Here is a 16,279-nt window from a genome sequence, read left to right on the forward strand (position 1 = left end):
TGCCAGAAGACTGGAGGTTGGCTAACGTGGTACCACTGTTTAAGAAAGGTGGTAAGGACAAGCCAGGGAACTATAGACCAGTGAGCCCGACGTCAGTGGTGGGCAAGTTATTGGAGGGAATCCTGAAGGACAGGATGTACATGTATTTGGAAAGGCAAGGACTGATTAGGGATAGTCAACATAGCTTTGTGCATGGGAAATCATGTCTCACAAACTTGATTGAGTTTTTTGAAGAAGAAACAAAGAGGATTGATGAGGGCAGAGCAAAGATGTGATCTATATGGACTTCAGAAAGGCATTCGACAAGGTTCCCCATGGGAGACTGGTAAGATGTCATAGAATATAGGGAGAACTAGCCATTTGGATACAGAACTGGTGGTGGTGGAGGGTTGCTTTTCAGACTGGAGGCCTGTGACCAGTGGAGTGCCACAAGGATCGGTGCTGGGACCACTATTTTTCATCATTTATATAAATGATTTGGATGTGAGCATAAGAGGTATAGTTAATAAGTTTGTTGATGACACCAAAATTGGAGGTGTAATGGACAGCGAAGAAGGTCACCATAGATTACAACGGGATTTTAATCAGATGGGCCAATGGGCTGAGAAGTGGCAGACAGAGTTTAATCTAGATAAATGTGAGGTGCTGCATTTTAGGAAAGCAAATCTTAGTAGGACTTATACGCTTAATGGTAAGGTCCTAGGGAGCGTTGCTCAACAAAGAAACCTTGGAGTGCAGGTTCATAGCTCCTTGAAAGTGGAGTTGCAGGTAGATAGGATAGTGAAGAACACGTTTGGTATGCTTTCCTTCATTGGTCAGAGTATTGAGTACTGGAGTTGGGAGGACATGTTGCGGCTGTACAGGACATTGGTTAGGCCACTGTTGGAATATTGTGTGCAATTTTGGTCTCCTTCCTATCAGAAAGGTGTTGTGAAACTTGAAAAGGTTCAGAAAAGATTTACAAGGATGTTGCCAGGGTTGAAGAATTTGAGCTATAGGGAGAAGTTGATTAGGCTAGGGCTGTTTTCTCTGGAGCGTCGGAGGCTAAGGGGTGACCTTGTAGAGGTTTATAAAATCTTGAGGGGAATGGATAGGATAAATATAAAAGTCTTATCCCTGGGGTGGGGGAATCCAGAACTAGAGGGCATAGGTTTAAGGTGAGAGGGGAAAAATATAAAATATAAAACTTTTTCACGCAGAGGGTGGTATGTGTATGGAATGAGTTGCCAGAGGAAGTGGTGGAAGCTAGTACATTTGCAGCATTTAAAAGGCATTTGGATGGGCATATGAATAGGAAGGGTTTGGAGGGATATGGACCGGGTGTTGGCAGGTGGGACTAGATTGGGTTGGGATATCTGGTCGGCATGGACGGGTTGGACCGAAGGGTTTGTTTCCATGCTGTACATCTCTATTACTCTATGACTCGTACATACTGGACCACTCACAGCTTATATAGGAATGGCTGTTGGCAAATGAAGATTACAGCCTCCAAACATGGCTTATGACACCCATAAGAAATCCACAGTTCTGTGACAGTTCTACTCCCACTTTCACAAGGGCCACGGGAGAGAGACTATTAACCTCCTGAAGCTGAAGTTTAGATGCCTGGACTACTCAATTTCACTCTGCAGAATACTCCAGACAGGATGTCATTGTGGCATTCTGTGTTCTTCATCAATTGAACTGACAAAAGGGTAATGTCCTGGATGTGGAAGAACTGGAAATGTGAGAGCAATCGTTTGAGGGTGAAGATGAGGCTGATGATCAGGAGACTTACGAGGAGGGCTGTTCACATTAGGAAGACAGCAATGTTTTGGAGAACACTAGAGGCCAGAGAGAACCTTATTGTCAGCTAATTTCTAGACTGCTATCTCTTCCCGTACAGGCTGGGTGACCTTTTGCTGTGGTCAACCAGCAAGAGGACTGACCTTCTCTTTGTCATCCCACCTACCAGAGTCTCAAGGTCTTGCTCCATGAGGCAGGGAGCTAGTTTACTTTTCTTCTATTCATCTGGTCAGCATGTAGAGGTGAGCAACACAATGTGACGAGTACTTCCTGGCCTGCAACATCTGAAGTGATGTTCATCTTAACATATGATGCCAGTCTTAAAAGCCAGAAGGCCCCAGCTGCGATGAGATCTCCCATCTTGGCCTGTATGCAAATCACCAAGTAATTCCTATAACATCTCATTGCATAAATAATGAACTGAAAATGGCGTGACCACAAGAGATAACTCTCCTTAGGCCACAGCAGAAATAACAACATGAAGCTCACTCACCTCCATGTCTTTTTTGGCTTCAAGTGGAAAATCCCAGCATTGATTTCAGTTCAAGAAATAAAATGTTGGTATAAGCAAACTAACCACAAACTGCTAACTTATTTTAAAAACCCAACAAGTTCATTAAAGTTCTTTAGGGAAGCGAATCTACCATTCTTTCCTGATCTGACTGTGTTTGTGACTGCGGTCCCACATCAACAAACGCTAAATTACCAAATGAACAACTTGGTTGTATCAGAAAACTCATGATTCAAGAATGGTTAGTGTTTGCATCTCCAGAACTAACCTGTAGAAAGCTGCGGTGTGATATCCTGGCAGAGGTGCTAGTTTTGTTTTCTGTTTCTGTTCCTGCCAGAGTGTAGGATTCTATGGTCATCTGTTCATGTTGCTTTTGCCAGCACACAATTGCACTACTAGAGGCCCACCCATGAGTTTGCATGAAAAAGGAGGCAAATCGTTTAGTCTTTTTTTTTATGTTCCACATTAGTCCCCCCTCACTATTTTTCATTTAAACCTATCAACAAATCCATTTGTTCCTTTCTCCCTCACATGTTTATCTGGGTTCTTATTAATCTATGACATCTACCCAGTCCATAAAAATGTAGTAAATTCCACATTCGAATCACTCTCTGTGTAAAGGAGTTAAGAAATTTACTTCATTTTTTGATTTTAGGATTAAGCTGTCAGTTTACCATCATTGCTGATATTCCTTATTTAATGAATTTCTAAGTCACAGCTGTAGCTCTAGAATATGAAGGCACAGTTTAGAAGGGGCAAATCATCTAGGAACTAAATGAATTTATTTAAAGTGTTGTGAATCTTTGGAATTCTTGATCCAGAGGTTTGTAGATATGCCATCATTTAATATATTTAAGGTTGCAGTAGATTTTTGATCTCTCAGGGAATCAATGGATATGAATCGTTTATATAAATTATGAAAAGCAGTGGACTCAGCACCGATTGTTGTGGCATACCACTGGTCACAGGGCTCCAGTTTGAAAAGCAACCTCCACCATACCCTCTGTCTTCTACCTTCAAGCCAGTTCTGTATCCCAGATGACAACAAAATTGAAGATGTAGTGGACAGCAGATTACAATAGAATCTTGATCAGATGGGCCAATGGGCTGTGGAATGGCAGATGGAGTTTAATTTAGATAAATGCAAGCTGCTGCATTTTGGAAAAGCAAATCTTAGCAGGACTTATACACTTAATGGAAAGGTCCTGGGGAGTGTTGTTGAACAAAGATTCCTTGGTGTGCAGGTTCATAGTTCCTTGAAAGTAAAGTTGCAAGTAGATAGGATTGTGAAGAAGGCTTTGATATGCTTTCCTTTATTGATCAGAGCGTTGAGTATAGGAATTGGGAGGTCATGCTGCAGCTGTACAGGACATTGGTTAGGCCATTTTTGAAATATTGTGTGCAATTCTGGTCTCCCTCATATTGGAAGGATGTTGTGAGACTTGAAAAGGTTCAGAAAAGATTTACAAGGATATTGCCAGGGTTGGAGTATTTGAGCCGTAGGGAGAGGCTGAATAGGCTGGGGCTGTTTTATCTGGAGCCTCAGAGGCTGAGGGGTGACCTTATAGAGGTTTATAAAATTATGAGGGGCATGGATAGGATAAATAGACAAGATATTGTCCCTGGGGTAGGGGAGTCCAGAACTAGAGGGCATAGGTTTAGGGTGAGAGGAGAAAGATTTAAAGGAAACAAAGGGGTAACTTTTTCTCACAGAGGGTAGTGCATTTATGGAATGAGTTGCCAGAGGAAGTGGTGGGGGCTAGTACAATTACAACATTTAAAAGGCATCTGCATGGGTATATTAATAGGAAGGGTTCAGAGGAATAGGGATTAAGTGCTTGCAAATAGGACTAGATTAGGTTGGGTTATCTGGTCAGCGTGGACAAGTTGGTCCGAAGGGTCTTTTTCTGTGCTGTACTTTTCTATGATTCTATGACAAGTGATTGAGAAAGTGTAATTGAAGCCCATGATCAGCTATGAAAATATTGAATGGTGGAAGATGCCTGATGGGCCATGTTATTTTCTCCAGAATCTATGTATTATGTTCTTATGACAAGAAAACGTGTAACCTCTGACTTAATGGCTTTCACATATACAAGACCACTGTCAAAAATATTTAGAAGTGGTGGTTTTCATTCTTTGTTCATTTGAACAGAAATATTTATTTACAAGGAGATGCATTTATCACGTATTAAACATGTTCAATTGACAGAGATAAAAACAATTAGGGTCTCACCAGTTGGGAAAGTGGGTGAATACACTTGGGATATGACAATGTGCTTTTAACATTCACAAGGAATGTTTGATTTTTAATCTATTGAACTCAGTGTGACTAATATTAGTGTCATCATGTTTTGGGATTTAGTTTCCCAGATGATTGAGGGAAAAAGTTAGACTGGGCACCTGCTTCAGATTACCATTCAAGGTGGTTACTATTCAGGCCATCCTTTATTGTCCATTGCTAATTGCCCTTGAAAAGTGTTCCATCACTCTCCTGACTTGTCCTTTGTAGATGGTAGACAGGTACTGGGGACATAGGAGATAAGTTACCTGCCCAATCTCTGACTTGTTCTTGTAGCCACAGTATTCATATGACTGGTCCAGTTCAGTCTCTGATCAATAGTAACCCAGGATGTTGATAATAGAGGGTTCAACTATGATAATGGCATTGACTGTGAAACAGAGCTAGACAGATTCTCATTTATAGAAGATAATATTTTGCCTGGCACTTGTGTTTTCGAAGTTTTGCTGCATATTGGCACAGACTATACTCACTCTGCGTTATCATGGATTCGCTATCCACACACTTTAAAGGACAGCCCCAGACCCAATTTCTTTTTTTTTTTTGGCCTGTTGACTTGTCCATTCTGATCACATGGTCCTTCACAATAGATAGGAGGTTTAGTGGTAGTCACATTTTTTGTTATCCGTGTCCATGCCTCCATCCTCCACAGATAATGAGAATTGATGTACTTCAGCATCTGAGGGTTTACAATGAATGTTGTGTGAAGATGCCAATTGCAAATAAGATCGAATTCATCTGTGATTTCTCCAGATGATATAAACAGCTTGATGACATTCACTATTCAGGCTCAGAAATGAAGAATTACAGATCAGGCAAGTTGCACTGATGTTTGTGAAATTATATTTCAAAGGTGACTTGGACAGACTAGCTGAGTGGGCAAATACTTAGCAAATGCAATATAATGTGATGAATATGAGGTTAACCACTTTGGTCACAAAAAACGAAGAAAGATTATTATCTGAATGGTGGCAGTTTAGGAAAAGATGAGATACAAGGCGACCCGTGTGTCTTGGCATGCAAGTGCAGCAAAGCGACTTGGTATGCAAATGCAGCAAGCAGTGAGGAAAGCTAATGGCATGCTGACTTTCATAGTGAGAGATTTTGAGTATCAGAGTAACGATGTATTGCTGCAGTTGTGCAGAGGCTTGGTGAGGTCACACCTTCAGCATTGTGTGCAGTTTTGGTCTCCTGGTCTGAGGAAGGTCATCCTTGCCATTGAGAGAGCGAAGTTTCATCAGACTGATTCCTGGGATAGCAGGACTGACATATAAGGAAAGATTGGATCGATTGGGCTTGTACTTGTTAGAATTTAGAAGAATGAGGGGGCATCTCATAGAAACATATAAAATCCTGATGGGACTGGATATGCTAGATGTGGGAAGAATGTTCCTGATGTTGGGAAGTCCAGAACTAGGGGTCACAGTCTAAGAATAAAGGGTAAGCCATTCAAGAAACGAGTAATTTGCATCAGATTTTACTGTGGAGAAAGATATGGAAGCTAGAGAATTTGGGGAAATAAATAGTGCCATCTTGAAAAATGTCCATATTACAGAGGAGGCAGTGCTGGACGTCGTAAAATGCATAAAGATGGATAAATTCCCCTGGAAGCTGAACAAGTATACCTTAGAATTTTGTGGGAAGTTTGGAGTGCAGGTTCATAGCTCCTTGAAAATGGAGGTATGCAGATAGATAGGATAGTGAAGAAGGCATTTGGTATGCTTTCCTTCATTTGTCAAAGTATTGAGTACAGGAGTTGGGAGGTCATGCTGCAGCTGTACAGGTCATTGGTTAGGCCACTTTTGGAATATTGCGTGCAATTCTGGTCTCCTTCCTATCAAAAGGATATTGTGAAACTTGAAAGGCTTCAGAAGAGATTTACAAGGATGTTGCCAGAGTTAGAGGAGTTGAGCAATAGGGAGAGGTTGAATAGGCTAGGGCTGTTTTCCCTGGCGCGTCAAAGTTTGGGGGGGTGACCCTATAGAGGTTTACAAAATCATGAGGGGCATGGATAGGATAAATACACTTAAAGTCTCTTCCCTGTGGTGGGGAAATCTTGAACTAGAGGGCATAGGTTTAGGGTGAGAGGGAAAAGATATAAAAGAGACCTAAGGGGCAACCTTTTCACGCAGAGGGTGGTACATGTGTGGAATGAGGAACTGATGGAGGCTAGTATGATTGGAACATTTAAAAGGCATCTGGATGGGTATATGAATAGGAAAGGTTTGGAGGGATATGGGCTGGGTGCTGGAAAGTGGGACTAGTTTGGGTTGGGATATCTGGTCAGTATGGATGAGTTGGACCAAAGGGACTGTTTCCATGCTGCACATCTCTATAACTCTAGGGAATTAAATTCCTGGCCCCTTGCTGAGATATTTGTATCATCAATAGCTGCAGGTGAGGTGGTTGTAGAGTGGAGGTTAGCTAACATGGCGCCACTATTTAAGAAAAGTGGTAAGGGAACTATAGACTGGTGAGCCTGACATCATTAGTGGGCAAGTTGTTGGAGGGCATCCTGAGGATTTACATATATTTGGAAAGGCAAGGACTGATTAGCCTAGTCAACATGACTTTGTGCATGGGAAATCGTGTCTCACTAACTTGATTGAGGTTTTTGAAGAAGTAACCAAGAGGATTGATGAAGGCAGAGTGGTGGATGTGTTCTATGTGGACTTCAGTAAAGCATTTGACAAGGTTTCACATGGTAGGCTGGTTAGCAAGGTTAGATCACATGGAACACAGGGAGAACTAGCCATTTGGATACAGAACTGGTTGAAAGGTAGGAGACAAAAGGTAGTGGTAGAGGGTTGCTTTTCAGACTGGAGGCCTATGACTAGCAAAGTGCCATAAGGATTGGTGCTGGGTCCACTGCTTTTTGTCATTTATAAAAATGATTTGCATATAAACACATGGTTAGTAAGTTTGCAGATGGCACCAAAATTGGTGGTGCAGTGGACAGCCAATAATGTTACCTCAGGTTATAACGGGACCTTAAGATGGGCTGGTGGACCAAGGAGTGGCAGATAGAATTTAATTTAGATAAATGTGAGGTGCTACATTTTGGAAACACAAATCAGAGTGGGACTTATACACTTAATGATAAGTTCCTGGGGAGTGTTGCTGAACAAAGAGACCTTGGAGTGCAGGTTCATAGTTCCTTGAAAGTAGAGTTGCAGGTAGACAGGATAGTGAAGAAGGCATTTCATATGCTTTCCTTTATTGCTCAATGCATTGAATATAGGAGTTGGGAGGTCATGTTGTGGTTGTACAGAACATTGGTTAGGCCACTTGTGGAATATTGCATGCAATTCTGGCCTCCCTGCTATAGGAAGGATTTTGTGAAACTTGAAAGGGTTCAGAAAAGACTTACGAGGATGTTGCCAGGGTTGGAGAGTTTGAGCTATAGGGAGAGGCTGAATAGGCTGGGCCTATTTTCCCTGGAGTGTCATCGAGGCTGAGGGGTGGCCCTTGTAGAGGTTTATAAAATCATGAGGGGCATGGATAGGATAAATAGACAAGGTCTTTGCCCTGGGGTGCGGGAGTCCAGAACTAGAGGGCATGGGTTTAGGGTGAGAGGTGAAAAATATAAAAGGGACCTAAGGGGCAACTTCTTCACGGAGAGGGTGGTGAGTGTATGGAATGAGCTGCCAGAGGAAGTGGTGGAGGCTGGTACAATTGCAACATTTAAAAGGCATCTGGATGGGTATATGAATAGGAAGGGGTTAGAGGGATATGGGCCAATTGCTGACAAATGGGACTAGATTAATTTAGATGGCATGGATGAATTGGATCAAAGGGTCTGTTTCCATGCTGTACAGCTCTATGACTCTTATGACTGAGATTGGGAAGAATTTCTTCACTCGGAGAGTTGTGAACCTGTTGAAGTTTCTCCCACATACAGCTGTTGGGGCCAGTATATTAGTTACATTCAAGAGGGAGTTGGACATGGCCCTTGGGGGCAAAAGAGATCAAGGGGTATGGAGAGGAAGCAGGAATGGGATATTGAAATTGCATGATCAGCATGATTGCATTGAATGTTGGTGTAGGCTCAAAGGGTCAAATGGCCTACTCCTGCACTTATTTTCTAGTTTCTAAGTTCTGAATCTGCAAGGCAAGATTTTCGGTGGATGACAATTTCACCTGAATCAAGTCTACGTCCCATAATTAAGGTCAGCATTCTACTAAAGCACAGAGGGAATGCTGCACTATTGGAGGTATTATCCTTTGATAAATTTAATCTAGGTCCCATTTGCTCATTATAACAGTACACAGAAACATTAAGAATCATGTGCAACTAAAAGTGAGGAGTATTACTTACAAGCACAGTTACTGGTTTTTCATCTGATTTCTGTCTGAGACATATTTCTGCATGTGAAATGATTGATTCATTTATAGATACAGTAAAAGAAAATGTAGTTAATTCTGTCAAAAGAAATGTAGGATATGTCTCTGCCATGATAAGGCACTTTGTAAATGTCTTCCAAATTAAAATGTAAAGTTTTAGAAAGGGCTTACCCAACAATGAACTGTTCTGAAAACACCTCCTGGTGGTGGGTTCATGAGCAGCATCCACAGATATTTGAAAATAGATTATTTACCAGTTCAGTTGATTGATGAATGGTTCAAGGCATATTGGAGGAGAAACGAAGTAAGGATCTGAAAAATAAATGTGTAATCTGCTGCTTTGCTTGCCATGACATGATCCATTAATATCAGTAAGGAATCCCGCTGTATTTCACTCGAGGCAGCCTGATGAAACCACTGACATTGTAGGCTGGAGCAGAAATCATGGTAGCTCCCCAGTATCAATCTCCTGGCAGTAGGGAAACATTGCCTGATTAGCTTGGTGCAAGGAGGGATTTTCACAGGATTCCTGGCTGCCAGTGGCAAGATGTCATTGGGTTTGCTAATGAGCCCATTGAGGTCTATTGCCCAGAAGCCACAGTAATGATGACTCAGGGATTAAATGGATTCCACGTGGGTCTTCCATACTATCGGAAGTCTGTCCAGCAAAACCTGTCTGTTTTGCCAGCATGTTCCCAGGGGAGTCCTGTGTAGCCATAGGGTCGGTTCCTGATCAAGAGACCCAGTACTAGGGAGAGAGATTGCTGCTGCAAGCTAAAAATTCCATATGCATCCCTCTCCTGCAGTTTCCATTCTGCCTTTACTTACCTGCAACCTAGGGTACTTCCATGATCCTAGGCCATAGTTGATTGCAGTGAGGCCAGAAGCAATTATTCTTACTAGCACTTGGCACCAGCAGTGTGAGGATCTGCTAGTCTCCGGTAAATGACTCTTGGCAGGTGAGACCTCCTCCACTGGAGACTTTAATCACAGGGAAAGCAACCAAGTGGTCAGTTAAGTTTCTGAAGGGTACTCCCATTGGGTCTCCCTCACAGATCGAATGGGTCTTCCCCACTGATTCTGTGACCAGTGGTGAGACTCCTCCAGCCAAACCAAACTCTGAGCTCAGGTAAGCTAGAATGTATGCTTTTACACTCACTTGTATACTTTACATTTATTTATACTGGAAAATATGAACTTCTATAATTTATGCTTTTTTATGTTTAAGGTATTTGTAAACTTTAAAGCCAAAATCTGGACTAGTTCCCATTTATTCCCCATCTCTCTTGAAGTTGCTGCTGCTTGGTGGGATTACTTTGACAACCCTTAGGAGCCCCCAATGAAGATTAGAAAGGACAGGGGTGAAAATGAATCATAAATTGTTTGAAACAAACACAGAAAATGCTGGAGAATCTCAACGGAACTGACAGCGCACTGGTGGAGAGAGAAACAGTTAACGTTTTAAGTCTGATCTGACTCTTTTTTTAAATCTGTAAAGAAAAGTCTCTGTTACTGTCTCCACAGATGTTGTGAGACCTGCTGACTTTATCCAGCAGTTTCTGTTTTTGCTTCAGATTTCCAACATTCACAACATTTTATTTCTGTTTAAGTGATTCCTTTGTTACTGAAAACAGATGGTGGAGTTTTGGAAAAGTTTTGGTTCACTTGGGAGACATAGGCATTGCTGGCTGGCCAGCATTTATTGCTCATCCTTTGTTGTCCTTGAGAAGGTGGTGGTGAGATACTTTCTTGAACCGTTGAATTTATGTGCTGTCAGTAGACCCACAAAGGGACAGAATTTCAGGATTTTGACCCAGTGACAGTGAAAGAACAGCAATATATTTCCAAATCAGGATGGTGAGTGGTTTGAAGGGGAACTTGCAGGTAGTAGTGTTCCCATTACCTGCTGTCCTTGTCCTCCTCAATGGAAGCAGTCGTGGTTGGAAGGTGATATCTAAGCATCTTTGAAGAATTTCTATAGTGCATCTTGCAGATAGTGCGTACTGCTGCTATTGAGTGTTGGTGGTGGAGGGAATGGATGTGGTGTCAATTAAGCAGGTTGCTTTGTCCTGGATGGTAGCAAACTTCTTGAGTGTTTTTGGAGCTGCATTTATTCAGGCAAGTGGGGAGTATGCCATCACATTGCTGACTTGTGCCTTGTAGATGACAGATTTTGGGAGTCAAAAGGTGAGTTACTTTCCACTGTATTCCTATCCTCTGACCTGTGCTTGTAGCCACTGTGTTTGTGTAGAATGGAGCTCAAGAGGACTAACAATTATTAACTCAGTATTGTGGTCTAAGATCGGAGGCAGAATTTCATAGTTTCTAGACCCTTTCAGCACTTGAGCACCGAATGTAGAAGATTTTTCAACTTAGTATTGATTTCCTCTGTTTGCCTGTTCTGGTGGTCAGATAAAATCTCATGATATTATTTAAAGAGGACTTGGGAGTTAATTAGTGCCCTGACCAGCATTTATTCCTGAACCAATACAACTAAAACAAATTTGGAGTTGTATTATTTATCTCATTGTTTATGAGAATTCATGCACAATTCTGAGACTGAATTTGTCTTACATCATTATTTAATTGGCTAAGAAGCACTTTAGACCTTCTCAAAACAAGGCAGAAAAATACAAAAAAATAGTTTTCCTCTGTCAGACAGTCTGATGACTATGGATTTTAGAAGTAATTTCCAAAGCTATATATTAAAAACCACAGAATTTCATTTGGTAATACAGCTTTTTGGAACTGTGAGAAAAGTGTTTTTGATTTGTTACTTGCAAAGCACTTTGAAGTTCTTTGATGTGTGTTTTTGGTTTGAATAAGATTATTCTGAATCCTGAGAGGTTGCACTAATTTCACTTCATCATGCAATGCTTCCTTGTATTTGCAGCAACTTTGGTTTTGTTGCTGTAATTAGTTGAGGATGATTAACTTACAAATGAAGAATTAGAAAAAGCTGCAGCAATTACCAGGAATTAAGGACAGCAACAAGGAACTTAAAACACAGCACGTATATTCTATATCGAGTTATATACAGTCTTCTTAAAATAGGCTTTTGGCAAAATGTTTTGTATAGAAATATTTTATTACATTTGTTTATGGTCACAAAATATGGGACAAAACATTTGCAACAAAATTATCAACATTTTTTTATATATGAAGACTATTTTGTTACAGAATCCTCACAGACCAGGCAACAAAAACTAAAATCTGCTGTCTAACTTTTATGTGGTTCCTTATCATAATCTCTGGATGTCCTAGAACATGTGACAAAAATAATTATTTGAAGTGCTATTACTGTTGTCATATAGACAAATATGACTGCCAATTATGTACAGCAGGACCCACGGTTGCAAATGATGTTAGTAGCAAGATAATGTGTTTTATTGTGCTTGTGTTGATATCGGGTAAAATGTAAATCTGCACATTGGCTGAAATTGTGTTGTTAGTGAACTGTAAAAGATCTTTGCATGAAATTAAGCTGAAGTTGGATTTGGTGGCTCAGCTTAAAGGTAACATCTCTGAGTAGGTGGTACTCCTTCGTTGTTACACTGCAATGAAAATAAATAAACTAGCAGCTGTGTTGTCATTCCATTGTGATGGTATTGCGCTCAATTATTATATCCTTTCTACCCTCATTGACATCAGTTAACTTAATACTGCTAATACTCCCTGACCCTAACCACTTGCAAACCTGTAACATCCCTTCCATAACTCTTTTGTTCTTCGGAATCTAGATTTTTGTGCACCCCCCCCCCCCCCCCCCCCCCCCCCATTTTTCTGTTGCTTGTGCTTTAGAACTCTTGGCTCCATGCTCTGGAATTCCATTTCAAAACCTCTCCAGCTTTCCACCTCCCTATTGTTCCTTAAGGCCTACTTTAATATCCATCTCACTTGATTTAATTGGGAGTCCATTTTTGTCTGTGCCTCTTTGAAGTTCCTTGGGATGCTTTTTTGGATTGAATCTGCTATAAAAATACAAAAGGTCATTGTTACTACAGATCAAGGATTCACCTTAAGATTTATGTAGCTATTATGGCTGAAATATCACATAAGGTTATAGTTTCACACATTGAACTATGAAGGAGCTAATTTTATTTAAAATCCCAGAGTAGTTTAATCAAACCCAAAAGTAGATATGCTATAGGCATTTTGTTCAAACCTATATTTAGGTTTAAAGATTTAAAAAGATGCTATCAAATTTTCAAATAGCTGCTGCAATGTTGTTATTTGTCATATATTAATAAACGACTCATGCTATGGATACACGAGAAAGGAGAGGCACTGAGCAATAAAATAACTGGTAAAGAACAACTAATCTTAGTCAGGCGTGACTGCAGTATTTGAGATACCCAGTCAGTCTGTCATCAAAACTAGGCTGCCTAGAGACATTACAAGACATTACTGCCTCTCTTGTCTGCCAGTTATACAGCTGTCTGCCTGTTGACACTCATCTCCTATATAATCCCACCATCTCATATCTTCCACGATGTGTTTTCTCAGCTCGGACGTATTTGATTACTTTGTAATGAAATTAGTCATTATCTTAACAACAGACAAGCCAGGCCCATCATAACTATCCAGTCACAAGCTGCTCATGTTTATAGCTGCTCCTTATTAGCTACTGTTATACCACACTGAGGCCCTTGCTAGTGGTACTGGCTCCCAATAGACAAGATATACAGTTTGGTGCACCTGAATGTAAGCTTGCGAGATTCAAGAAGAACATGGCTAGAAATAGCCAGACTTTCTGATGTTTTCATTTGTGTCTTCAGAATATGGATAATTTCTAGACTAAACTAGCTCTAAGTTCTTGGTTATTTCTGTATTTCATATTGTTTGTTTTTAGCAGTGGTTTCAATCAAAAGATAATTAACTGATACATCAGTAGCTCATAGAATTTAACATATGCCAGTGTTGGACTGGGATGGACAAAGTTAAAAATGATATGACACCAGGTTATAGTACATTAGGTTTATTTGAAAGTACAAGCTTTAGAGTGCTGCTCTTTTGTCAGGTAGCTAACATCTCATTTGGAATTTTAAAAAAAAATGTTATGTGCCACCTTTTTATTGTAACATGTTACATAATGTATCCTCCCCATATTCATTTCCCTACATCACAATGCTTCAAAAGTACTTTGTTGATTGTAAAGTATTTTCGAAAATCCTGAGGTCTTGAAAGATGCTATATAAATGTAGATTTTTCTTTATACCGCCACATGTACCTTCTGGCAGTAATACCTATTTTAGGAGTTGGAAGACAACTAAAGGCTAAACATAAGAAGAATCTTATATAAGCGCAAAGTTCCAAAAATTTAGAAATGAATGTTTGGATTCATTTGTAACCTAAATATCTTGAAGTCCAATTTTAATTTTTAAACTTCATGTTTCCACTACAACGTTGACTACATTTCAAAAGTACTTAATTGGCTTCAAGTCTTTTGAGTTGAAAATGTGTTGCTGGAGAAGCGCAGCAGGTCAGGCAGCATCCAAGGAACAGGAGAATCGACGTTTCGGGCATAAGCCCTTCTTCAGGAAGGGCTTCTTCCTGAAAAAGGGCTCATGCCCGAAACGTCGATTCTCCTGTTCCTTGGATGTTGCCTGACCTGCTGCGCTTCTCCAGCAACACATTTTCAGCTCTGATCTCCAGCATCTGCAGCCCTCACTTTCTCCTTCAAGTCTTTTGAGACAGCCAGTGATTGTGAAAGTGTTTCCTTTCGCAAAAGGCCCCTATAAAACAAATCAGTAACAAACATCAAGGCAACCCTTGGTCTGCGCTAAAGTAACTAAGTTGCACCTTTATTGTCGGGATAAAAATGAAATATTCTCTAGATCTGAAATAAAATGTGTAATCCCTCACTACTTTAAAATAAATCTTAGTCTCTCGGGTAGATTCGTGAACAAATGGTGTTACTTTACAGTGGTTATACTGGTACATTATTTCAAAGGACATTCATATTCCCTTGTGTGGAAAGTACACAAAAACCTTCCAGCTTTGTCAATGTCTGCTATGATAATACATTTTTGCAGTGCAAGTGATTTTGCGTAATCTTGCTTTTTATATAGTCCTGTTTACATTATTTGCGATTCTAATGTATTTATTTGTGTAAGCAAAAACACGTTTTTAAAAATTAAGCCATAAGTAGGATAGATTTAATTGCCGGTTCGGCTAATCAAGAATGTAATTCTGAACCGTCATATAATGGCGGACAAAAACCTAGCAAATTGCAGTTGGTGTTTCAGCGATGTGCGCATGAGCGCAGGCTGTTTTCTGCAGAAACTCAGTCCCCGTTTGAGTGACAAGATTATTTCTGGGTAGCCTATTTAATGTCTGAATTCTTGTTCAGTTTTTTTAAAAAATGGAATTTTCCATCCCTTTTCCCGACCAAGAGCACTAACGCAAGGAGGAGCACTTTCAGTAACTACTTTGGAGGGGGAGGGGAGAATATTAATATGAAGGGGATACACGAACTGCAGTGCAGGGGCGGCCTGCCGGTGGTCTCATTTACATTCCGCCCTCCGATAGGCTGCTGGTGGGAGTGATGTCTGCGGCAGACAGGGCGTAGATTGGAAGTTGCAAATAAGACATGTGACGTCAGTATCTATTTATGCAGGAGCTGCTATGCCAGGGAGTGATCGGAGAAGTGGTCCATTTACAACATCTGGAACCTGTGAGTGAGTACATTGCAGTACAGTGCCTCACGTCCGTTTGGTGTCCGCTTCGTTATCATTAAAGGGCCAGTCAGCCTTCTTGCCTGCACGTTGAACCCACAACTGGCACACAGTAGTGCCCACTTAAAAGTCCCCAAATTCAGTGAAAAGCTGATTTCATGAAAAAAAAGTGTACCAAGCAATTTTTTTTTAAAAATGCACTTTGTAAGATATCAAATACATTTTTCTTTAAAAGCCTGCAAAATAACTAACTTTTAAAAAGCATATTCCATAACATTTTAATATTTGATCTTTTAGTTTTTCCTCCAATTTCTTCTTTCCTTTCTCTCTTCTCTCCTCCCCCCCCACACGCCACCACCACCTTCGTCCCCAATCCAATTCACTTGGTGTAGGTTTTTTTTCATATGATGAAAACTGGATATGGAGATGATAGCAGGAGCTGTTGCAGTGTTTATGAAACAGTTGTTGGTTGAGCATGGATATTATCTGCTGTCATATTGTGATGACGGATTGAAAATTGACAAGTCTGCCTGGTTGTGAACACGGTAAGAATCATATCTTTATCAGAATTAACATATGTACAGTAATCTTTATAGACACAACTCAAATTGACTTGCCTGTTTAGGTGACAATATTGTGCATTACCTTCTTAAATGCAGC

The 16,279-nt window shown here is 40.5% G+C and overlaps 1 protein-coding gene across 8 annotated transcripts in view; it reads left to right on the forward strand.

Moving 5' to 3' along the window:
* Window positions 1-16,279, forward strand: part of zgc:154075 (uncharacterized protein LOC556929 homolog) — a 261,564-nt gene that overhangs the window by 110,576 nt on the left and 134,709 nt on the right. For 6 of the 8 annotated variants that reach the window (XM_043675943.1, XM_043675939.1, XM_043675941.1 and 3 more), the window contains one exon: window positions 15,562-15,618. The exons of the other annotated variants lie outside the window; for them this stretch is intronic. In XM_043675943.1, coding sequence (XP_043531878.1) covers window positions 15,562-15,618 — 57 coding nt within the window. The remainder of the gene's footprint in view (window positions 1-15,561; window positions 15,619-16,279) is intronic. 8 annotated transcript variants of the gene reach the window in all.

This window comes from Chiloscyllium plagiosum, chromosome 34, assembly GCF_004010195.1.
Source record: "Chiloscyllium plagiosum isolate BGI_BamShark_2017 chromosome 34, ASM401019v2, whole genome shotgun sequence".
NCBI classification, from domain to species: Eukaryota; Metazoa; Chordata; class Chondrichthyes; order Orectolobiformes; family Hemiscylliidae; genus Chiloscyllium; species Chiloscyllium plagiosum.